The following is a 26,182-nucleotide window of genomic DNA, read 5'->3' on the forward strand; positions in this document are numbered from 1 at the left end:
AGTTCCAAATTTCACATCACTTTTACACTTCAAATGTATTTAAAAATCAGGTTTTTCATCAGATTAAAAAAAAACAACCAACCAAACAAACAAACCAAAACCCCCACATTGTTTCTGATGATAGCTTTGTAATTGTTAATAATCGTAGTATGTGCATTGGCTGAGATTTGTCAGCACAGCGCACAGTGATGTCTATATACAGGTAATATTTTAGATAGAGGACAGAGTATTTGCATTTTGTGAAGGTTGGAGGAATGCCTGCACTGGCAGTCGAACCTGTTATTTATGTTTTTTCCACTGCAAGTTATTATGCAGGCATCACAAGAACTCTTAGCACGCAGCCTCAGAAGTGACCTTGACGTGACCTAGAGAGACCACCTTTTCAATAAGGAGGAAGCATGCTTTTCACTTCTAAGTCAATCTTGGTTTTCCCTAGAGCAGGAACTGACTATATTACCTTTTATATCAGTATTCAGTTACAGGTGATGGTTTTATGATACAAAACGTCCATTGGGGAGCTGACCTGACAACTCATTTCAGTCAGGCCTCCTACTGTGATCTCAGAGGGAATATGCTAACATTTAATTCACTTAACCACCTGACCATGTCCCATTGCTGTTTGTCATACTATAGAGTATAAAAGAAAAAGGCAAGTCCAAATCTGCTAGTTCGGGTGGTTCTTGGATTCCACATTTAAGAAATCTTTATGACAGGTTAGAAATTAATTAGTCCTGTGCATCTGACTGCTGGAGACATTGCTGTCTCTCAGTAACCACGTGTGCCATCTTAATTCCAGATTCTGTTAGCAATGCAGTTGATGACGTAAATGTGTGATATGTTGGATCTGCTGTTTCCAGTATCAGATAAATGTTGAGGCTTATGCAGGCTTTATGAGCTCTTGCTGTGCCTGGCAATGCAAGTTGTCTCCGCTGTAAGGTGCTGTACATGAACCATAAAAATGAGATACAGGGAAGACACCTGGAATGCATTAGGAGAATTGTGACCTAGCCTCCTTTTTCTGCCTAAGAACTGTATGTAGCAACACTCCCGTTCAATAGTGTAAGCATCATATTTGCACTGTGCTTCAAACTTGGCATTAAGGGGAGCATCTTTAAAAGATGGCTTTTGCCCTAGCCAACAAAATGGAGTTGGAAGGGTGATACAGAGTGTGATGAAAGTACAGAAATTTTCACTACGGCATATTTAATTTACATTTTGTTCCTTTTCAGTGTAATGCAATTCATCAGAAATTAGGTAATTATGAGAGGTTGAGGTCTTAGCATTTAAAAAAATACATGTGAGGCTATCATACCCAGAAATTTATTTTGGGTTCAACATCGTTTATGCATTATAATTCATTTGCAAATGCCTGTAGTGTTTTGTTTTCATCTGTGCGTTTTTGCATGTACTTTTTTCTGGAAAACTTGTACCCTTTGCAGGTGTAAAGTGGGTCTCACAAATATACTTTGCATTTTAAATGAGATTTTTATTAAAATGGTAATTTATTGATTTGTATTGTTTGCGAGTAGACCTGACTGGGATGAATTTTGATGTGAATGCCATACAGATTCATTGAACATTGCAATCTGATGTTCCCACTCAAAGTGCTTTATTTTCTTTGAAAATTAAATCGTTTCAAGGCATATAGATTCAGAAAATAAGGTTTGCTTCTGACCTACCAAAAGTGCAGATGTGTTCAATGCTTAGTGGTAGCAGTGGTAACAGAGGAAGAACAGCTTAAATGTCCTATTTCTCCCTTTTTCTCTTCAGCAACCAAGCAGAATAAAACTTAGAGTACATTATTTAATTTTGGGAAAATTATGCTTTAATGCCAAAATTAGTTTGATTGTTAATATGACAAAGTTTATTTCTCACTAGAGAGAGAACCTTGATACAGTGGGGTTTCTAGCATTCTGCTCTTGCTACAGAAGAATATAGAAACACAGCCTTATCTTTAAGCACATTAAGACTCCCTTTACTTAATATAAAGAACATACTTAAGTGTGTTGCTTAGTATGTTTTACAGGAAGAAGTCCCTTTTAGCAAAGGAAGCCATGCCTGCTCTTTATTCAGTTAAAACTCTCATATGATGATAAGGTCATGGCCATAGTGTAGTACTGTTTTATTGTTGAAACATTGTTACCATAAGCTGTCATGGTGACATGCATAGACAATCACTTATCCAGACTGATTGTCTGCTTTGTCTTCTGTCAAGAAGTTCTTACTGACCAGAAAAAAGTCTCCCACTTTTACTATGAGAACGTAACATAAGAAATGTCTTCTGTCAGCCTGATATCCTTACCTGACATGGCTCGTGCTTAGGGGAAGTGTATGAGTTACAAAGCAAGTACAAAGTAATTTTTTTTCTTGCTTATACCTTCCCCAGAAATGGCACTCAGTGGTGTTGTGACTTGCTGAAGTGGAGAATGTGTCTGGGCTGATTTAAGTATCATCATGAATATTCCATGTATTGGTGTATTCCACTTCTGAGCCTGTTTATACTTACCTCTACGATACCTTGTGGTGATGAGTTCCACTATGTACATGCCTATGATTTCTTGATATAGAATTGAACATTTGGGAAGGCAAGTATTTAAAATTATGGCAATGCTTTACTACTTATTACAAAACAAAAATGGATACAAGAGCCTACCCATACAATATTCCAGCTTCAGTCTACATATGAACAGACCAGAGGAAATGATAGAAATCTGAAGGTACCAGCTGCATGCTAAACACTAGTCTTCACCCTTTAGGGATCTTGGAAAGATACAAGTTTTTCTCTTGGCCTCAATATTAATAGACAGTGTAATAAGAACTAGTGCTTCAGAAGTCTGTGCTCCTTAAACAAATAACACCCAAGCAGATTCTAAACTTTTTTTCTGAAATTCATTTAGTTGGTGTCTTATGGCCAAGGTGTGTTACATGATAATATGGTTTGTCTCTGGAGATGTTTATAAATACTAGGAAAAAAGACATTTTTAACATTCCTATTATCATATTCTCTAACTACACTCAAAGAATGGGGGGAAATAACCTCAAACACCCCCCCCCCCCAAAAAAAAAAACCAAAAAAAACCCCAAAAAAACCAAAAATAACGACAACAAAAACCAAACCAAAAATCAAACCAAACATATTTAAAGGCAGATGTGTGTATTGTCCTTAAAGAGGAAGTAACACTTCCTTTTGTATCTTTTGGTATTGACTTAAGTCTTTGGAATGGTACCATGTTAACATTTCAGTCAATTTGATTACAAATGGTACACCTTAATTATTAGTAAACTGATTTCCAAAATGATTTTTGGACAAAGCTATATATCTTGTATCTTGAAATCCATGTACGTCAATTTCCTAGCTAAAACCATCTGGGATTTTTTGTGTCGATGGATAATACATGAGGTTTATTGCTTTATGAAATTTAGAGGAAGAAGGATGATGTGAAGTGGTAATGTCAATAATGCAAGTGTGATAATATATGGCTTTGATTTTTACCACTGTCTGAATAGAACTCTTGTACTTATTAGAAAATTCATGTATTATAAATGAATTTGAAAAACATAAGCTGCCTACAGACCTAGAAAGCATATGGCTATGGAAATTAATCATTGGATAAATAAGCAATATACCGTAATTTCAGCAATATTAAAGAATAGAAATACATGGAGGAAATGGGCAAAACATTTTTTTAAGTAAAAACCAAGTATGTTCTCTGAATTCTTCTCTTCTAATATGTACTTCATCTGCTACTTCTGGAGGCAAATAAGCAACGGTTATCCTGTTATTTTAAAGAGGGGTTTGTATATTCCTCCAAGTATCCACTTACTAGCATTGCATCAGTACAGGTCAGATCCACCTTTTACACAGTCATCTGTGTGACCCTAGAAAGCTTCGTATCTTCTTTTTTGCATCTGTCTCAAAAGTGGGGCTGAGTGAAAGCCTTTGGAGAGAACGACATCTGTCACAGATTTGTAAATTCAGAACTGTGAGTGTAATTGAGCAAATGGCTTGAGAGGATTTCTCAGACTTTGTATTGTCACCTGATCTCTGATCTCAAGTGGGTACCTCTGCTGCCTTCTGGTTGCTAGGAGATCAGCTATTCAAAATACCTTTCTTGAAACATTGTGTTTCACAATCAAAACATCTCAAAGCATACAAAAAAGTTGAAATGTGTCCCCCCCCCCTTTTTTGTTTCTAAAAAATATTAACCACCCCTAGATTAATGCTGCATGTAACAGAGAAACAAAAAATAACTTTATTGACCGCTTCGTTTTTGAAGGGCCAGCTGAATAAATAGGTTAGTCCAAGAAGACTGATCATTAGCTGACAGTGCCTTCTGGATAATTACAGCTATTTTGTTTCCTATCCAAATTGCTCAGGTCTTCAGAAAAAAAACACAGCAGTAAGTGTTTCAAAAGATGCCAAGACCAAAGAATAGCAAAATTCGGGCTTATTGTTATCAGGCTTGGATTGTTATCTCAAGACTTTCTGCGCTCATTTTGAAGTCAGTCATAAAAGTTCTTTCCCCAGCTGGGATAAAATAATCAGTTCATTCTAATAGGTTGTCCTTATACACTTTTCTAGAAACCGGTAAGAACCTGTTGACTTAGCGCCCTGTTTTACAGTGTGTTTTTCATCACCAACTTGTTGACATGGTTTCTGAAAGAAGGGGTTTAAAGAGATGGGAGTACTCGGAAGTAGTTACACAAATCTTTGTACTCAAATCCAGAGAAGATTTTAGATGGTAAGTCTGGAACATAACATCAGTGACTATGAGCTGAAACTGATATAAATGTTTCTAAGGCAGACTTCAAAGTCTTAAGTTATTTTCTAATAATCAAAGATTATCTTGTGAGGTGCAAAGAGCTGAGCTGTGTTAGAGAAGGTTTTTACTGTCAGAGCTGCCTTCTAAAGTGAGTATCTTCATGGAATGTCATGTGAACAGATCGTTCTCTTCGGAAATCTTGTCTGAAAGGACAGTTTAATAGATGCTGACAAAAACCCAAAAAAGTAAATTAGATTTTAAAACCCTTGTCATCCTGCTTTAAGTATCTTAACAGAATTACCTAGCTATTCAGTGTCTCCTATTGGCATATAGACTCCTGTTGGAAAGATGAGCATTAATTAATTTGTTTCTCAGTTGCTCTAAGTTCTCTCTACTTCTACAATTGACTATTCTTTATGTACGTCATCCATTTTAGGATTTATCTTTAGCATTTGCTATCAAAAAGAACCATAATGTTTATATGTTATATTAAACATTTTTCAATTTCCTGAGAGAATTTGGTTCACTACACATAAAAGGTTACAAAGCCTGACTCTATTTTAGTTTCTTACCAGTTTAAGTTTACTGAGATTGAGCATGTTATGTTGGTGTAAAGCTGGTGCAATTAAATGATGACTGTGACACAAAGATTTCAGTAACTGTTAAAATTCTAAATATAATGGATGTAGGTGGATTTTCCATTAATAAGTGATGCAAAAGTAAGCTTGCTGTGTAATCCTGAACTGGCTTTCTTTTCTCCTTTTTGACCAGTTGCAAGCAATGCTAAGTACAAAGATTAGTCATCACTATCAATCTGTTGCCAGTGAAAAGGAACTAATGAGTGAGAACAGAAATTTCTATTTATGCTGTTTTCACTCCTTGCCTCAATTGCAAAGACGTTGCATGAGAAACATTCTTGCCTGAACTTGGAACTGTTCCCTGATTTTCTATAGACTCCTATGCTGTGCTAAACACCAGGGGATATGAATGTCTTCATTTGTCTATCAGACCATTCAGTCATTGCGTGGCCTTGCAGCATAACATTGTGTTGTGCTTGAGCTTTTATTTGGGGTTTGGGTTTTGTTTGGCTTTTTTTTTTTCATTTTTTTTCCAGTGTAAAGTTGTGTGTGATTTAAAGACTTCTACTGAAAGTTCTGTCTCAAAACAGTGGTGTAACAGAAATTGATTGATCACGGGTTTCATTGTATTTCTTTTCATTCATCTTCTAACTACTACCGTATTCTGCGTTTATGTCATTTAGAAGTCAGTTCAGTGGAGTTCTAGCAGCTATAAGTGGTGCTAAATCTTTTCAGTGGGCCCATCAGAGGGAACTGTATTTGTTTTTAACATACAAGGTTTCAAAAGATATTTTCTTTTGGTCTTTCCTTGCCTTCCCCAAAAAATTGTCAGAGAAAGACAAAAATGACTTTACTGTGGCTGCTGTCCGTGACCTGGTTGAGGAGAAGAGCAACAGGGAGCAAGTGTTGCTAGCTCATCTTTGTTAACCACCCTTTGCATGACCTTGTTTTGGTATTGGGGTCTTCCTTTCCTAATCACTGCATAAAAAAAATCTTTATGACAATAAGTTGGACATATTTTTCACTCCATTTTTTATGACAAGGCAAGGGCATAATTTTGGATTGATGTTCTGGAACCAATTGTATGCTAGTGTTATTGAAGAAGAGCTGGGAGGTGTTGGTTTTGTTTTTTGGGGTTTTTTTAACTGATGGTGAATGAATGACTTCGTAGTGTTTTGTGATTGCCAGACTAATACAACTGCCCTGTTCTCGTCAAGTACTTCAACCTTGGACCTCCTTCATGTAGCTCTTTCTACTATTTCATTTTGGTGAAATGGGTTATTTAGTAGGTAACAAGAGGAACCAAAGCTCTGTTTTACTGATGCACTGAGTGGAAAGCAGTGAAAAAGAAAGGACCTAGGCAGGAAAAAGCTGCAAATATTGACTTTCTCAACTGTTGTATCTTTTGTGTAGATTTCCTGCAGTTTTGCTGTACCCGAGTTATGCATTAAGTAGTACTTTGGTTTATTACATAGTCCGCTATAGACCCTGATGTTCAATATAGAAGATATGCTCATGATATGTTCTGTGCAGCACAGTTTATGAATAAGGTCTTGTGGAAAGAATTCTAGTTGCTGAAATGTCAGTCATGAAAAAAAATAGAAATGAGCCAAATTTTCAATTTTAAGATTTCTAGGGGAGGTTAGGAGTGGAAATTAGTACTGATAATTTATAAAGAACTTTTATTGCTAAGGTTTTTAATAACTTCTTTAATATTTATAGTTTTTGAAATAACTTTATACACTGGGGCACATTCTTTATGTTCATTTCTTTTATCATTCCTGGTTTGTGACTGTTTTTCTAATAAGGAAGATAAATAAGTTCATTCTGAGTATTGATTTACTTAAAGGCATGTTAACCAAGTAGCTCTTTTCCATAAATGAAAGTAAAATATTCATCAACCAATTAATAATATGCAGTTTTCCTAGTTGATATATAGATATGCCTGAGGCTTACATATAGCATACTCTATATCATTATATGTTCCACTTAGAAACATAAAATTAAACCAAATGTAAATTTAAAACTACATAACAATGTTATACAATATATAAAAAGGCTGTTATGTTCAAGGCCTCATTTTAAAGCAGGAAACCTGGATATAATGTAATACCACAGAAAATAGTTGAGCAGAGAACATGTTTTGTACTTTAAAAGAAATAGACTAGCTTTTCATAGAACCTTCCAAGACAATAATTGCAAGAATAATAAAATAAGTGCAAAGGAATTTTTTTGCACAGGTCTAATGAAGGCAGTTGTATTTTAACAATCTAACAGACGTCCTAAGATGCAATTACTTGAGGCAGCAAATGTGCCTTAATTAAGTCTATGACTGATTGTTATGTGGGTTGTGAAAACGTCTGCTAATATCTTGATAGATACCATATAACATCTACGCTCACAGAGCTAGTAAATAATAATAATCCTACTTTTATCATGGAGATGGCAGGCTGACTTAGGCTGTTTGCATTTCAACATTACTAACTTTCATTTTTGGTACTGGAAAATATATGCTCAAGGTACCCCAAGGATATATCGAATACAGGCTACATATAAGTTGAGAACAGATCGTTGAGAGAATCAAAGATTATGAGTTTACATTGCATATGATGCACAATGGGGGTGGGGAGGTTACGTGAGTAGGTATTTCCCTTTCTCTCTGCTTATTTACTTCCTTAGTCTTGCTGATTATTTAACTGGTAATTTTAGAAATAAGGTTTTTTCCACACTGTCTCCATTTTTGGTGTGTACTTTCGCTTTGGTTCGTGGTCTGGGGCCATTAAATATCCAAAGACTACCTTGTTTGGAGAATTCTTTGTGGAAACCATTCATAAATGCAAGCAATTATGTGGAATTAATGCAGCATTGGAGTGAACATGAGCCAGCAGTGTGCCCAGGTGGCCAAGAAGGCCAACAGCATCCTGGCTTGTATCAGGAATAGTGTGGCCAGCAGGAGCAGGGAGGTGATTGTTCCCCTGTACTCGGCGCTGGTGAGGCCACACCTGGAATACTGTGTCCAGTTTTGGGCCCCTCAATACAAGAAGGACATTGAGGTGCTGGAGCGTGTCCAGAGAAGGGCAACAAGGCTGGTGAAGGGTCTGGAGCACAGGGCTGACGGGGAGCGGCTGAGGGAGCTGGGGTTGTTTAGCCTGGAGAAGAGGAGGCTGAGGGGAGACCTTATCGCTCTCTACAACTCCCTGAAAGGAGGTTGTAGTGAGGTGGCTGTTGGTCTCTTCTCCCATGTAGTTAGCGATAGGACGAGAGGAAATGGGCTCAAGCTGCGCCAGGGGAGGTTTAGGTTGGACATTAGGAGAAATTTCTTCATGGAAAGGGTAGTCAAGCCTTGGAACAGGCTGCCCAGAGAGGTGGTGGAGTCACCATCCCTGGAAGTGTTCAAAAAACGGGGTAGATGTGGCACTCTGGGACGTGGTTTAGTCTAGTCTACCCTTGATTGGCTTAGTGTGGACTTGGTAGTGTAGGTTAATGGTTGGACTGGATGATCTTAAAGGTCTTTTCCAACCTAAACAATTCTGTGATTCTGTGATTCTATGAATAATGGTAATGACACACCCAGAATCCCCAGGAGGAGCTGTAACAGCCACCTATGGTAAATCGAATGCACAAAAGAGGACACATTCCTGGCTTTTAGGTGCATGCAACATGCTGTTTACTATGTCTAAGAGTGTAGTACATCTTGTATTAATTCTTCAGTCTTTCAGCCCACCTGCCACTTCTCATAGCAGATATAGTGTACGAATTTGAGGATCCCTTTCCTGAGGTTAAGGTACAAGTTGCTATCCTCTCCTATACTCTCAGTAGATGACTTATACCACTACTTAGCCATGGGGGTTTCCCTTATGGGCAGAGGAGAATAGCTGTGTTAATCCGAATGACTTCAGAAGGCTGATGCTTGCAATGTAAACTGAGGCGTAGCTGTTCCCTTCCCGTAAGAAGGACTGCTTCTCCCATCATCCGAAAATATATACCCATGTTACTGAATTGTACTGCATATAACAGAGAGTACTCAACTCCATAGCTGGAAAGTGGAAGAACAAGCCTGATGTGTACTCACTGCTGTTTGATTGCTGGCAGCACTTAGGTAATGCACTTCAGTATTTTTTAATTATTTTTTTTCCTAAGACTAGTATGACTCTGCCTTATGTTTTTGTTGTGAGTATGGCCTTGAATTTAACAAAAAACTTGACTCATAAATGTCAGAGTATGAGGATAAATCAGTTAGTTCATCAGAGACAAGTATGCCAAAACCCAGATTTAGGTAAGTATCTGGTTTGTGACTTCAGTTGAATGTATCTATGACAAATGAATAAATAACTTCAGTAAAACAAATTTATTATTTATGTGTTCTTAATCTTTAAATTTTCCTGCATGCTGTCAGGTTACCTGTTTTAACGTGACTGTTGTGTGATGCAGATACCGATCCACTGGCAGTGGGTTACAGTCCCAGTCTGTCATCCCAGGGGGATTAGCAGAGAGGATCCCTGCAGGGGGATCCCAGGGGATTATCCCAGGGGATAGCAGCTCAGCACTGGAAGAAACGGCAACGTGAGCATTTCCCCCCTGCCACCCACAGTGGCTTCGCTGACTCTCTGTAGGCCAGTCTCAGTCTGAATAGCTGGCAGGGTATCTTGAGGGCAAAACGTGGAAGTTGTGATCTAGGTTTCTCTCAGAATATCTGTTCCTTAAAGAATGGAGAATTCTCCAAAGTCAGAAATGCAAATGCATCTTGGATGGAAGGTAAAGGTTAAATGGCCAGGCACCAATAATTGTAAATTGACACATTATATCTTTAATAGCTCTTACTGTAGTGACAGGTAAAGTCCCTTAAATACACCTATTTGCACTTTATTTGTGGTACTATTTACCAAGTATAAAGTATTACCACTCGTGAATGTAATCAGTTCTCTTTTGGATGACACTTCAGGGTTCAAGAGCTCAAAATAGGAGCTGCTGCCGCATCCAGTGGGAGCTCAAGTCCCCTCCTCTGTATTGACACAGGGTGGGAGCCTGCTCGTCGGTTTGCCGTAAGGCTTAGGGTGCTGCAGTCTAGCCTCTCCCTGTTTAACAGCACTGAGGCAGCGTGTCATTACTGCGGTGAGCAGAAAGCGAGAGAAAAAACACCACAGGCTAAATATATGTTCCTAAACCAAGAGTAATGGCGACCCCCATCTGAGGGAGACCCCGCAGCCAGCGGCCCAGGCCCCGAGGCGCAGGGGGCGAGGGGTTCGAGTGCCCCAATCGGGAAACGCTCCACCCCCAGCACGAGCGGGATTGGCCGAGCCTTGCCCCGTGCGCTGCCCCAGCTAATCTGCCTGGCAACCCCGAAGCTTCCAGAAGGGGAGGTGAGGCCTGTCAGCCTGCGAGGCGTGCTGGGGCACCTTAGGGCGGGAACCGCCACTGGCGGCGGGCTGCCTCATGGCAAATGTGCAGGGCAAGTGCCGCTCATTCGATGCAAAGGGAACCGTATTTGCCACGACGAGGTGCCACAGCGTTCTGTGGAGCTGGAGGTTGCAGTGGGAAGGTTTTGTTTTCTGAACGTGTTTGCCTTCCTTGTGGAAACCCAGTATGGCGGAATGCAAAGGAAGCAATGGCCTTCCACACGTGCTAGCCGCTAGGTAGTTCAGCAGTACCAGTGCAGGAGATCTGAAGCGAAGCCAGGTACGCTAGTATGCAACCAAGCTGATACTAAAAGTTGGTCTGCTCTGAGTTGTTTCACTTTATTTCATGCTTGGGGTGTCTCCTGGCTGGGAGCTTGCTGCTGGCTTCAAGAGCGGTGAGCAGAAACGGCCTGCAGAGATCTGAGACCTCCCTGAAGTTGAGACTAGGTGCCCTGAATGATTGCGGGAACAGAGTGCCCGCTGGAACGGTGAAACCGCAGCCGCCTCAGCAGAGAAAACCTGCGGTTTCTGTGCCCCGCGTGAGGTGCCGAAGGGTGCTGTAAACCTGACGCCATGGCTTTCTGTAGGAAAGTGCTGCGTGCTGGGAACGGTGTTTGGAAATTGCATCTGCTGACTTCACCTCATCTTTCTAGTGGTAGGAAAACAAATACGTAATAAACAAAAAAAGTAAGGGGAAATTGGCAGATTAGACTTTGGCCTGTGGCTGTGACGGCTGTTTGGTGGATTTTGGATTAAAAGTTCAGTGGAATGCATAAAATATAACTAAGGGTCTAAGCAGTTTATTCCTGATGATTTACCAAGATTATAATTACATCTTTGTGTAATTGTTTTTTGTATGGTGGATCTTCAGTTCTATTCTCTCTATAATAGAGTCTAAACATAGACTGAAATAACCATAAACATGATCAGAAACGACAATTTCAGTATGAACAAGGAAGTGCTATTGGTTTTTTGGAGGTTGCTGATCTGGACATTCATCCAGTCTGTTTGTTTCTTCTTTTTAATGTTTACTGAATATTTAATGATACTTATTATACACACAGTGTTCTTCTACATGCTTATTTAAAAGTGAGTGGTATTTCCTGAAGATGTAGGAATGCAATAGCAATATGAAAGGCTTTGTATTATATACTCATCAAATAATGAAGCTTTTTTCTGGACTGTAAGCAATTCAATTATTTTGTTTCTGAAATAAATTAAGTAAAGCTTATTGAGTCCAATCAGCCCTTGTTTCTAGGGAATTGTAGTTCAATTTTGTTTTTAATTAGATTTAGCGTTGTGAATTTCTTAGCAGTGGTAAGCAAGATCTCGCAATAAAATATGCACTCAATTTGTATTAAAAGTTCCTAAAATCTAGTGCAGGGAACTGGCAGTATATCTGGCTTATGTTTAATTGTCCAAGTACCCTATTGTGAAAAATTCCATTTTTAAAAACTACTGATGTGTAACAAACTACTTTTCTTTGATAAAACTGTATAGAAGATGAGCAGACAGTGAACAGGAAAAAGTATGGGACAAAATGTTCAGTTCTTTATAAGCTTAATACCATATTCAGGACCATGACGTCAAAAATTTTACTATGCAAGGATTACAGGATTAAACCAAACTGCTTTTTGGTTTAGAGATGGGGGGGGGGAAGCCTCAAGAGGTTTTTTCCTCAACTACTACGGCTGTCCAGAGGCTAGTGGCTAGTCTTCCAGTCAAACTAGTAGACAACAGGCTGAATTGTGTTCCAGCATTACACACGAATGCTTGGAAACCCTTGATCCAGTTTGAGTTCTGCCAATTTACGGTAGCTCTAATTTATTCATCACTTTATTCCTTTTCTTGGTGTGAGTTTCTCTCAGCTTTGCACAGTAGAAGCTGCTGCTCTTTGCATGTGTACTGTGATTCCCAGTGCTGATTGCCTGTCTTGCATTTTCTTTGCTTCCCTTTTTCTTTTGTTTTGTGGCTATGTAGCACCTTATCCATGTTCAGACAATGCTGCTGGGCTTCTTTACAAAATGCAGGTACTCTAGATCTAAAGGTGGCCATTCTGTGGCTTTTGAATATAGCATAGCTCGTAGGAAGTTTAAATGTGGCTCTGCCACAGACAGCATCCCTAGCTATGGGGAAGAATTTCCAGCAGGGATTCAGGCCAACATCATTAAAACATGTGGGATGTGTTAGAACATACTGTTGTTGTGTCTGGAGGTTTTTGGTTGGTTGCTTGCCTCGGAGGATAAAAAGAGTTGACTATACATATGGTAATGGGTAACTGGTATATGAGAGATATCTCTGGGAAGGCTTGGTGTGTATATTACGTGAGACATGTACAAGAATGGTAAATTTGTGTACAAAGTAGCTCTTACTCCTCACTGCCATACAACCCCATCACTCATATGCAGATTTTTTATGATTAACTTTCTAAGATTTCTTACCCTTCCTTCCTGCTTTTCCTCCCACATTCTATAGGACATGCAGGAAATAGAAGAGGGAAATCTCCTCTCCTTAGAAACCATTTTTAGATATAAAAAGGATAAAATTCTGAAAATGGAAAATGACAATTTCAGTTTGGAAAGTGATTTATAAAAATATCTTGAAAAAATCTTAGGTATGCATGTCAGACTCTTTCCACAAATAAATGCACTTCACAGTATCATTTCCCTGATAGGAAGTACATCAAAGTTTCAAGGTCTTGCCACAATGCAGAGCAGGTATTTGGTTTTGTGTTGTTCATATATATGGCTCTGTATGCCAGGAATAGTTTGTTTAATTCCAGTGCAGTATGTTTTCCACCTTCTAAAACCTTTATGGGAATAGCCTGTCATTTATGAGATCGCGACTGTCAGCATTTCTAGCTTTTTGAAGTTTTACACAGCTTAATCCTTTTCCCAGTCCTGTTGTTCAATATAGCAATAGTGTCATTCCTTAGACAAGGACGTTATTTGAGCTGAACAGGAATGATATATTTCTTTTCATCATCCCCATGTAGTCAGCCATTAAACTGGCTATGTCCTCCATCTCTTTTACTGTGGTAATGCAGCATCTTGAGGATTGATCACCAAAAGCCAAAACCTCTTCAGATAGCGTTTTGCCACAGAATTCTTTTGAACACTGTCCCTAGATCTCCATGATGAGAAATGTAGAAGTGTGATTAAACATTAAGTGCAGTATTAAAAACTTAAGCTGAAGCCAAAATGGACCTTTGCCACCTTATTTGTTAAAAATATGCAACTTGGAAGAATTGTATAAAAATGTAGATAGCTCTATCTAGATGTGGGGTTTTTTTTCCTGTCTTGAGTCTTGTTTATGGTACCACTGCATCTTCCAAGTACCCTGGATTATAGTAAGTAACTGAGAGGACAATGGCACCTAATTAAATCTGCAGTATGCAAACTCTTATTTTTCTACTCAAGCAGTCTGTTTAAGGACTAAAAAGATGTTATGTCACTGAGGTTTTCCAACAGTTTAGATGGCACTTTCCCCTCGCTTGGTAATTTTACATACTGCCAATTAGTAAAATGAGGTGGGAGTTCCTTTCAGAGCATCATGATTTTAATTGGAGCTTCAGTAGAAAAGAGTAGTTAATAACTTGTAGCCTGTCCAGCTAGTAAAGCTGCGTCTCGGATGAATGAACCATGCCTTTTGCACATTGTACTATGAATTGAGAAATGCAGTAGTTAAAAATTGGTTACTGATATTTGTCTAATTAATGCTGATCATTGCACTGAAGTGTAATGACAATAGCAGGTACAGCTTCTACAAATTTTTATGAATGTGTTTGATTTTAATCAGAGAATAATAGGTAACAGGTACCTGTATGTGGTTTTTTTCATATATCTTTGAGATATTTTCTTTCTTCCTCTGAAATATTATTGTATGTATTGTATTGGGGTTTTTAGTAATTAGTTTTTCTTTAATTTTTTGATTGTTTATTTCAGTGCTCCATATGTATTATGACTTTGAATATAAAATTCTGCATGCATTGTTGTGTGGATTATCAAGAAGGGGCAGAGAAAAGGGGATGACAATTATATACAGACAATTAACATATAAGCAGGAATATGCATTAAGTTCTTATTTTATGAATGCATTATGTCCAGCTTTTACTGTGTTAGCACCTGAACAGACTTGTGATAAACAGTGCAATTGTGAATATGACTTTAGGAAGAGGAAGACTTTTGGCCTGAAGTTATATGGAAGAGGTCATATGCTAGAATAATAACATGATCCAGTAGGAATTTTGCGGTACTGTCAGTAGCTGACACTTAAAAGCCTTTGTTGTCTAATGAACTGTGATGTCATTTACAGTAACGCAGATGTTGTGTAAAATATCATTTTTGTAATTTTGTGTGCATATTTAAGGAGTGCAAACTGCCCTATTAAGCTTAAAAATAATCCTATTCTTAAGCGTTCTATGAGTGCCTGTAGCTAAAGCATGTTTAATCTCTTTATTTAGGATTCTATCACTTTGCCAGACACAGACATATTTTGAAATACTTTTTTTTTTTTCTTTTTAAACAATAACATTGGTGATAAGAGTTAAGAAAGAAGATAAATGCTTGCTTAATTTACCACTTAAAGATTTGGTGCCTTGGTGTACCAAAGGCGCACCTTTCCAGAGCCTGTCGGTTCCTTTTTTATTGTGACTTCCAGTTGTGGCTGAAGTTCCAGATTTTCATATAAATAAATCCACAGAGGTTGGGTATATAATCTTCATGGTAGCGACATCAGTCAGAAGCTCCCAGTGTATGGCATAATTGCTTTGATTCTAATCAAGAGCCTCTTTCTGCCATGTTGTGGTGATACAGTAGAAAGGCCTTCAAAACCATCTGAGTAGTTTCAACGAACAGCCTAGTACTATCTATTAATGTAAGTATCTATGTACAGGAGTGAGAATACGGTCAAGATACATGCTTTCAGTAATGTGAAATACATGCACATGAATGCTTTCTGAAGATGAAAGCTACATTTTGAGACACTTTTGGCTTACGACAGCATGGTATGCTAAAGGTCACTTTGAAACGTAGACTTTTAAATTATACTAGCATAGTATTGAAAATACCTGTTAACTAGGTAAAAGAGAAATCTTAAATATCATTGTGCAGCTAGCTTATATTGTTTTACTTACTGACACATTTTAACCACTATGTATGATTGAAAGTCTGAAGGCTTATGTAATATAGTTGAGACCAGAATTGGATCTAATAACAAAATGTTACTGGATTTGTACTGAACCTAGTATTGAGAAGCAAAATGTAACAGAAGGGAACCTATAGTGAAATGAAGAGACCTGGTTCATTTTTTTTTCCAGCACTAGAGTTCGATTTATGAACACGCTGAAGAACTCTCATCGATGTATATACAAATGGTGAAATGCATTTGAAAGTTGCTGTGTTTTAAATTAACTTTTCCAGACACGGTGTTAGTGCTACTTGTTTTGAGTAAGGATAGAACCTTCCATGATGACAAAGTCACTTGTTATATAGAATCGTAAGCCAGTATGTCCTGTACTGAACTGTGTTATCTTACATAATGTATCATTTGAAAAAATAACAGGTTGTTTCATGGGTTAGTGAATAAGTTTTTCACAGCTTTGTTTCTTCAGGTTGGATTTTGTGGTGTCTAATTTTTGGTCCAAGTTTCTGTATTCTTTTCCATCTGCCACTCTCTCTTGTGATTTCTGATACAGTTTTTCCCTCTTCCATTAAGGGGTGAGATCTCCAGGTTTTATTAATGCCTTCTCAGTGTGGTGCATTAGCAGGATCTGCCTCCTGTCTACTCAGTATCCCATTTTCATTAAACTTGCAGGAATATACTGTCTGAGATATTTCTTCCTGTGAAATAAGTCTTCTGTGCCAACTATTCAGTGGTTCAATCATTACTGTGGATCAAGACACATAAATGGACAAGCATAGAAAGCAGACTAAGGAAGCCTTACAGGGGCAATATTTATCAGTAATGGGGCTGGTATTATACCTTACAAAGCATAGCCATTACAACTTTAGGGGAGGAATAAAGGGGATTGAGAAGAGATGACCTTTGTCAGGAGAGAGAGGGGGAAGACAAACCACAATGCTGATACTGTGGCTGTCTGCACATGTAACACCATGACTGATTGCAGAGAGGTTTCACAAAGATGGAGAACTGTCTAGACAGTGGCACAGCAAAGTTCTCGCAAGGTTTGGCCATATTTTGGGACCACTTGCAAACACAGTGGGAAGAATTGCTAATAACGAGAAGCTATTTTAATATGTAATTGGTAGGTTGATATAATCCAGTTACCTGTGTCATCTTTTTTTTTCCTGATGCATTCATAATTATTGTTAACCATCACTTTTAGGAATACACTATGTAGCGATGCACCTTATCAGTTGCTCATGCATTACTACTTTATAAATCATTTGTATAACAGAACTATTACTGGGGATCAACTAAAGGGAGAGAAACGATGCCATGCTCATTTAATTGTCTTTAAGCCATTAGGGTCTTGCTGGATCAGAGAAGACAGGGTGTTCGGATGAATTGAGAGAATAGTTTAGGAAGCCCTTTCCTAGCTATCTCTGCTCTCTTACTTGCTGTAATCCAGATGAGACCAAAGTGCGATGTGCTTCTCTGCTCTCTGCCCAGGAAATGACAGCTGAAACTCAACCCCAGACGTGGCCCCCGTGAACAGAGCATCAGAGTAGTGCTGATGCAGTCAGGCTTTATTTTCAGCTGGAAAGTGAGAGTACTTCTTAAACAGCTACATGCATCAATGTGCATGTTTTTAATCTTTCTGAGGCTCTGTGGTTAGCAGGTAACCAGTCCAATGTACTCTCTGGACAAGAATGAAGCCTGATTCCCTGACCTTGTGCTTTTTGATGCTTAGGAGGTGCAAGGGTAGTATCACCTGGGAAGAGGAGACCAGGGAAAAAGATCCTCAGGGAGGTAGACTTTCCTTTCAGCTGAAAGGTAACAAATACAGCTTGAGGGCAGTACCTGCTGCATTGCTTCCCCATTTGTAACCAGTCATTTAAGGGCAGGTCTTATGCATTACGCTGGAGTTTCATACAGAGAGGATGTAGTCGCTTCTCTTTGGTAGGTTCGTTCCTGCATTCAGATCACTAATGTAACCCCCTGATGAAGCGTTCATTCAGGTGCATGTAGCCTCAGGTGAGATAAAACACATTAAAGTCAGCTGTGAGGGGTAGTGGCCCCCGCCTTCTTGTTGCTTCTTTTTGCTTCTTTTTTCCAGCGAAGAGCTGTGCTCATCTTCCTTATTTTTGACCTAATAGCTATCTGCCAGTAGGTTTGTGGCCAAAGCCCAACAGTAAAGCTTGGCTCAAATGTAGAGTACAGACCTGGTCTCTGTTACCTGCATGCCAATACAAAAGATAACTGTTTCCCCTGCAACGTTCAGAGATGGTGTAGTTAAAATGGAGAATTAGCTTTGAGTTTTCCTGTTAGAGCAAAACCTGTCAGAGCAAAAAGTTCTTCAGACTGTTGCAATCTGCCTGTATAAGGAATTGGTTTTGTTTACTCTTCCAGATCAGTTATCTTGTTATCCTGTCCAGAAACTTGAATGTGTTTTTAGGGTGCCCTCTTAATGTTTCTAATGCTATTGATGTTATAGCTATCGCACTTTACATTCAAGCATTACCTTATTATATAAGAACCTCCCTGAGTAAAATTAAATCTTCCAAAATCACTAGTCACTTAAAGATGTGTCTTTTCACTGGTTCAGCCACATCATCTTTAAAAGGCAATTTAATGGTGCCTTATGGTGTGTAGAGTTTACAAGGCTAATCTGTCCTCAGTTACACAACAGAGCCTTTGATAAAGCAGCAAGTGTCTTGTCTTAGATTAAACTGAGTCCAGAATGTTTTATGGGGTTATTTAATATCCTGGATTGAAAGAGTTACTGGTTTTTAAGTGACTCTACAAACTGAGGATTTAAGCAGCCATAAACAATGAGAGGGTTAACAGTGGGCACCAGCATCTGTTTTCTTGTCAAGGGTTGTGCTGTTTCCATTTTATTCTGAGATGTTTGTAGCTCTGGGAGAGGAAGGAGGTATACACCCAAAATGATAAGGAACAGATTCTGCTGTTGGTTGGTCCTACAATCTAAAATAATCCATTGGTTTGAATAGATGTGTACCAGTTTACTTGAAGGACTTAATCTACAATCTTTAGTCATGTAAAAAAATACTCAGCACCTTCCTTGGATTCTTTGTGCTAGGGCATGTGCTAGCATGGCAGTTAAGGTGTTGACTTATTTAAGATGAAAATGGAAGCGACAATACTCGTTTATTGTTGGCATCGTTGTGATGTCACTGTTGGGAAGTTAAAAAGCAGCAATTGTAGCTGAAATCTGAAAGCTGTTTTATAATTTCACATGTACAACACAACTCCTTACTAGAGATTGTAGCCATGGCAGCAGTGGTTGCTGCACTTTGTGAATAACAACCATGCAGTTACCTTCTCTCAGTGAAACAGAGGAATTTAAAAGTGATTCTTGTTAAGTACAAAGTTTTTAAAACTCTCTTCAAAAAAAAAAAAAAAAAAAAAAGACTGCATCTGTGTTTCCTATCTTCTATGCTGTTAAATAAGACTAGAGATGAATAAAAAGATAGTAGATACCGATGCTTGAAAAGACAATTGTTATTTTAAATCCTGGCTGTTGCATCATTTAGCTATGATGTCTCCTGCTTTTCCTATAGTGTCCCCACCCCTGTTGTTGTGCAATCAGATCCTGGCTGAATATCTGAATATGAACATGAATTGGAAACAGAACAATACAATAATAAACTAACCTACCATTTTGGAATTTTTTATTTCTGCATTACTTCTAAGGTCTGTAATACATTTTTAACCTTTTACATTTTTAAACATCTGTGCTAGTCACGTTCTTACTCTGCACACTTGTATTCATCTGAATAGAGTTCTCTCAGATGCTATCCCTTTGCATCTAGGGATTGCTTGTTTGAGTAATATATGTAGGATTACACAGGTGATGCACAGGTTCACTTGCATCTATTTAACTGAATTCAGACTGTAGTGTCAAAAACCTTGGCAAATCACAGTATTAGATATGTTTACTTATAGAAATGACAAATAGTAGGCTGCTATTTTTATACATTTTTTTTTTTCTGTTAACGTTCAAGAAAAGCAGAACTAAACATCAAATGGTTTTGAGGCTTAAACTGAAGGCCATATATTCATGTAATTTACATACTTGTAAACCCACAAAGAACTATGCATAAACATTCCTTAAAACCAACAGCTAGGAGACAAATTGAAAAAATATATATACACAGGAAAAAAATAAAAGGTCTAAAAGGTGGAAGGAGAAGGACAATTGAACCAAGAAATGGAGGTATAGTAACAAGTTCTCGGGTTCCTACAGAATCAAAGTGCAGTCCAGAAACATCATATAGTTGCAGTCATTCCTCAGAGCATTTGGAGCCATTTGGAAAGTCATCAGTAGAGCATAGTGAATAGTAAGATAGTCCTTAAATACCAGAATTACATGTGTCTGAAAAATTAATATAGTTTTGTGTCATTGTTGTATCTTGCATCAATTCCAAATATGCAGAGCATTACACGGAAAGGTCATCTCATTTCATGGGAGTATTTGCCACATTACAATTTTATTTCATCTGATTTGGAAAAAAAGCCCCTTATTTTTCAGTTCTCTATGAAAGGGAAAACCTGAGGTTTTTACAGCCAAAATTGATCTGTAGGCTACTGCTGCAAGTTACAGTGCTTGGATGCATTTGTCTGACTTTGGGGAAGTTTGCCTGATTTGCTGCCCCAGATCTATAGATTTTTGGAAAGGCTAATTACAATTACCAACTCAAGCTGTGATGTTCTAATGAGACAGAATAAAAGCTGTCTGTCTGACAGGAGGCAGACTCCAAGGTTTAGGTAAGCTAGACTGCCTTTTTTTTTTATTCTTTTTTTTATTCTTTTTTTGCCTTTTTTTTTTTTTTTTTAAAATCGGTAAATTCCTTTTGTTTTCTCTCTTAACTGAAGAGTAACTCTGTCCAGAAATCCTGTGCAAGACTGGTGCCAGTGTATGCAAACATCTAGTATGTGCTGTGCACACTTACGCATGTCCTTGAAGAGGTAAACTAAACAGGAATGCCATACAGCTAATCATATGGAAAATATGGAAGATCTACTCAAGATGTTTGAATGAGATTAGTTTCAAAACTAAGGCATTTTCAAGGTGGTATTTATACCACATAAAAATATGTTAGGGTTGTAAGTCTAGCAAGTGTCCAGGGAGTAGGGAGAAAGGTGGCTCCACTCCTATCTCTTTGTGTACCTTGCTGAATCATGGCCAGTACCCCATCTGAATAGAATCTGCAACACAGCAGCCTTGTCTGACTATCACATCCAAAGAGCTGGAGATGGAACGGTTGCAAATATCAAATGCAGTTGTAGTGAGTGTTAGCACTGTGTTTCCTCAACATGCTACATATCATTTAAAAGTAAGAATTGGTTTTGTTGTTAGGCCTTGAAACTAGCTTTTGACATTAATTGGGAAACATGACTTTGAATTAGTTTTTTTGAGTTTTGATTTTGTCTTTTCAAAGAATAGCTGCTGTATTTATATCACAAGCAGTTTGGAACTGCACCTGTCTTTATTCTGTTTGTAGTATGGTGAGAGCCTGATGCATGATAAAGCCTCTATCTCAACAGTAATTAAAAAAAGTAATAATGTGTTCTGAAATTATTTTTGTTGATAGTCACGTATGTTGTTTTGTTCCCTCAGCTTTCTCTGTTAGAAGATGCAGGGTTTGGCGGTGTTCTTCTTTACATTGATCCTTGTGACTTACCAAAGACTACAGATCTTGCTGATAAAGCTTTTATGGTTTCCCTGAACAGCGGAGGAGATCCATCAACACCTGGTTATGCCAGTATTGGTAAGTACTGTTCAAGGCATATTCAGTTAATGGACATTTTAATTCTCTGTAGATTGTAAGTATGGGAGTTAAAACACTAAACCAGCTCCTGCCTGAAATAGAAACCCTAGAGTAAGGGAACACTGTGTAATACAGCATGGCTCAAAGGACGGAATCTAATCTCCCAAGTGCTTTACTCTAAACTCTTGGCACAAAGTCTGTACTGTAACTAATTTACGTTGTTGCTTTTTGTAATGGTGTATTCACACACTGAACCATTATTCCTGCCTGCTTATTCTTATTCCATCAAAAAAAAAAAAAAAAAAAAAAACCAAAATAAAAAAAAAAAAAGCTGTGAAGTACTATTCCAGTGGTTTCTGAGCAAGTTCCACAGGATCTGTCCCCACTGAAAGAAGTATTCTTCCCTTCATTCTGTCTTCCACTGTCATGGTATTGGTAATGGAAACTTCTGGTCAATAGCTGCTAGTGCAGTGTAATTAGAAATTTATATTTGAAAAGATTTAAGAAAAATTAATGTTTATAGTATCTTTGCGCAATTACCACTTGAATAGCATGTATTCATTTAGCCTTGTCTCAGTTCTGCCTGGATAGACTTGGTTATCAATTATGCTTCTCTAAATACATGCATTTTCAAAGTATGGGAAATAAAGAATTGATTTTGAGGAATTACATAGTCTTTTAAAAGTTTAAGTTTTTTCTTAAAGCACTGTTAACAATAAACAGACGCAGCAGTATACTTGACTTGTGTGCACTACTTAAATCTGCATTCTGTCAGTTCAGTGAATGTGTGTTCTGCTTCTCTGCTGCCTTTTCAGCTTTACAACCTTTTTTACTATCTAACTATTTGGAAATGTATTAAGCAGCAGTCTATGAGTTTGTGACAAGGTTTCATCAAGAATATTTGGTCCGGTTACTAGCTCAGACATCTGAAGTCTGACTTGAACTGGCACTAAATCAACTGAGGCAACGCTGAGATACTTCATGACTAGAATGGCAGAAAATAGAAATATTTGCCTGGTTGTCAAAGAAGGGTGTTAGCTATTCACAGCGTGAATGCCTTGACAGCTCAGTGGGAAAGAAATTGCACATTTTCTCAGTGTCTCAGTGTACCTGACCCCGTGTTCTTAAAAGTGCCCTGGGAGCTACACAGGTAAATAGAACACTCGTCAAGCTTTATTTTTGCTCAATTCATGGAGCTATTTGAAAAACAGTTTGTTGCTTATCTGTCTGGCCAACTCCTTAATGTTTTATTTACCCTACATGAAAAGTAAAGCTAATTAGAACAGATACACCAACATGAAGATGCCACTTCAGTGTCTAAACCTTATGCGTTGGTTTTCTGTCAGTAAATGGTCTCATTGGCAGTGTGCATTCCCATCTCCAGCTTGAGAAAAAGAAGCTTAATTATATGGCAAATGGCGATATCCTTAGAAGTACATTCATGGTTTCTACTAGAACCCTTAATGTGCCTTGTCTGTGGTTTTTAATCTCTGAGCAACATTCATAAGGAGGAATAGGCTATCAGGTTCCTAAAATCATTTATATTTCAGTCACTGAATGCAATGATGAGCTGGAAAGAATTCAAAGGAACACTTGAGGAAACTTCTTTACAGTTCTGTCACTGGAAGGTAGATCAGATGGAGGTAACTTCTGTGTTTCTGATGATCATTTTCTTCTCTGGAGACTATGAATCAGTTTGGTTAGAGGTAACTTATGCCTGGTACAAATACAAATACATCTGGAGTGCAGACTTCTGCCTGAGGGATGTGCTTGCATATAAGGTAGTTAAACCAACTACATGTAGAATAAAAGTGCCAGATACCCAGGGTTGCCCCTATCACTTTGATTCACAGAGTATAACATGCACTACAAGAGATTTTATTGGAAGGTCCTGCTTAACTTATTGGCATATCTTTGATACCATCTGCACTTCACACATTGCCAAAAGAACTGTTACTATTACAATCTCACGGACTGTTCTACCACCATTCTCTCTTTTACTAGGAAATTCCTAGTAGGATGAGTGATCCAAAGTTAGTTTTGTACTAGGTGAATAAAAGGTAGGAAAATTGTATGTTCATGCTGCTGCCTATGTTTCCCACATTCTTTTAGTCTGAAAACAAATTTCTCTGTGGTGTCAGTGTTGGACTCCTTCAGGTTTTCTCCTAGAAAAAAATTCTTCAGGAAATGGTAACATTTACAGAACTCTTCTCAAAGTTGACAACATTTTAAAATGGGGTTTATGTAATAGTTCAGAGAGAACTTTGGTATTCTCACGAGGTTGTAGCTCAAATCTTCTGTTTCGGGAAAATTAAATGCCGTGCTTCTGCATATGAATTATTTTAGAATGTACAGAAATACCTTTAGGATGGGTTTGAGATGCCTACTGTCTATGAGTGGAATGATTTTTTTGATCTCTGTTTAATAAACGGAAAGAAGTAATGATGTGGAAAGGGAAGTCAGCAGCACTTCTGTAAGAGTTTCTGCAGCTTTGTTCAATGATTTAATTCTTCTGTTCTTAAGACTTTCCCAATCCTGTGTCATATCAGTCCTGAAACAATCTTGTGAGCCTTTCTGAGCATCAGTTCTGTCTTCCTGATTCTGATTGCCAAAGACTAGTATCCTCCATTCTGAGAAATCTTTCTTTATTTCTTCAGAAATCTTTCTTTTCTATCTTCCTGCTTTTGAAATGACACAGAGCCAGTGGGTGGGACTCAAGGAATTAAACGTATGGGATTAAGAAGCTTGAGAGGGAGGGAAGAAACTTACGTGGCAAAAATTATCCTGAAAATAGTGTAGAAGAACAGCATAAAACTTGAGTGATTTCCCCCATCTACTTTTTTTTTCCATTTTGACTTTTTGTATGCTGCACTTCCTTTCACCTACCTTTGTATGGCAGAGACACATCAGATTTCTCCATTGCTATACTTCAGAGCTATTATGAATCAAATTTGGTTCCACACAGGAAATGACTCAGTAAACAAAAATATGGATAGAACCTATTTGTCAGTCCTAGTATGTAAATAGAAAAGTGGCATTGTGATAAGCATTAAGAAACCTGCCCCTGGGATAAGGTACCTCATAATAGAATCCCTGTCTGTGCAGTGGTGGAATAGAAATTATTTCATGAAGAATTCAGACAGCATCATAGAAAATACTGTGAGCTTGAAAAAGCTGAAATGTAACAGCTGTAAAATACAATCTTGTGCTATCAGCTGGAGTTTCAAGTGTAATGTTGTTTTAGAGAATTGTTATGCAGAGGTTATAACAGTAAGGCAAAGTGGCATACTTGGAAGTAGTCCATGCTTCACGTCATTGTTGACAGCTAGTCACGTGAGCCATAGTACAGGGATTTGGGTGAGAAATCAGTAACACATGGGAAATGCAGTGTCTCTAGAATTGTGAATAGTGAACATTATCCAGGCAGAGGAATTGACATGAGCATTCCTCAAACATTGCTAATAGGATTTGATTTCAGAGGAAGGGTGTCCTGGTTTCGGCTGGAATAGAGTTAATTTTCTTCCTAGTAGCAGGCATAGTGCTGTGTTTTGTATTTAGTAGAAGAATGTTGATAACACGCTGATGTTTTTAGTTGTTGCTGAGTACTGCTTATGCTAGTCAAGGACTTTTCAGCTTCCCATGCTCTGCCAGGCGCGCAAGAAACTGGGAGGGGGCACAGCCAGAAGAGTTGATCCAAACTGACCAAAGGGCTATTCCATACCATAGGACGTCATGTTCAGTATAGAAACTGGGGGGGGTTGGCCGGGGAGGGGCGATCGCTGCTCGGGAACTGTCTGGGTATCGGTCGGCGGGTGGTGAGCAATTGCATTGGGCATCACCTGCTTTGTATATTATTATTACATTGTTATTATTATTATTTTACTTTATTTTATTTCAATTATTAAACTGTTCTTATCTCACCCCAGGAGTGTTTCTCACTCTCACTCCTCCGATTCTCTCCCCCATCCCATCGGGGCAGGGGCAGTGAGCGAGCGGCTGCGTGGTGCTGAGTTTCTGGCTGGGGCTAAACCACGACAAAGGGACAAGGAAAATGAGGAATTGGTGAGGTGTTGATCCACTGGAGGCCACAGCTGAGCTGATCGACAAAGTTGGTGGTGCCTCTGAAAACATATTTAAGAAAGGACAAGAATGCAGGACAGGCAGAGGAGTGAAACTGAGCCTGAAAGAAGGCAGGGTGAAGGTTCTGTTTTAATCTTTTGGGGTTTGTTTCTCACTATCCACATTTGTTTTAACTGGCAATAGTTGACTCTGTTTTGCCCATGATGGTAATTGGTAAGTTATCTCCCTGTCTTTATCTTGACCAATGAGCTTTTGCATCTTACTTTCTCCCCCTGTCCTGTTGAGCAGGGGGAGTGAGAGCACGGCTAGGTAGGTGTCTGGAAGCTGGCCAAAGTTAACCCACCACACTGTGTTCTCCATATTTTGATAAATTACAGAAAAAGTTGAACACCAGATATGCATCATAAAAAGCCCATGGCGTTTACTGCTTTAGTCATGTGTCATTCTTT

At 38.4% G+C, this 26,182-nt stretch overlaps 1 protein-coding gene across 1 annotated transcript in view; it reads left to right on the forward strand.

Annotated features, from left to right (window-relative positions):
- NAALADL2 (N-acetylated alpha-linked acidic dipeptidase like 2) overlaps positions 1-26,182 on the forward strand; it is a gene marked incomplete at its 5' end in the record, with an annotated part of 290,863 nt that overhangs the window by 81,877 nt on the left and 182,804 nt on the right. Inside the window, one exon of the mRNA XM_075716831.1 lies at positions 21,503-21,653. Within this exon, the coding sequence (XP_075572946.1) occupies positions 21,503-21,653 (151 nt within the window). The remainder of the gene's footprint in view (positions 1-21,502; positions 21,654-26,182) is intronic.

The sequence above is a fragment of the Pelecanus crispus genome, chromosome 9, assembly GCF_030463565.1.
Source record: "Pelecanus crispus isolate bPelCri1 chromosome 9, bPelCri1.pri, whole genome shotgun sequence".
NCBI classification, from domain to species: Eukaryota; Metazoa; Chordata; class Aves; order Pelecaniformes; family Pelecanidae; genus Pelecanus; species Pelecanus crispus.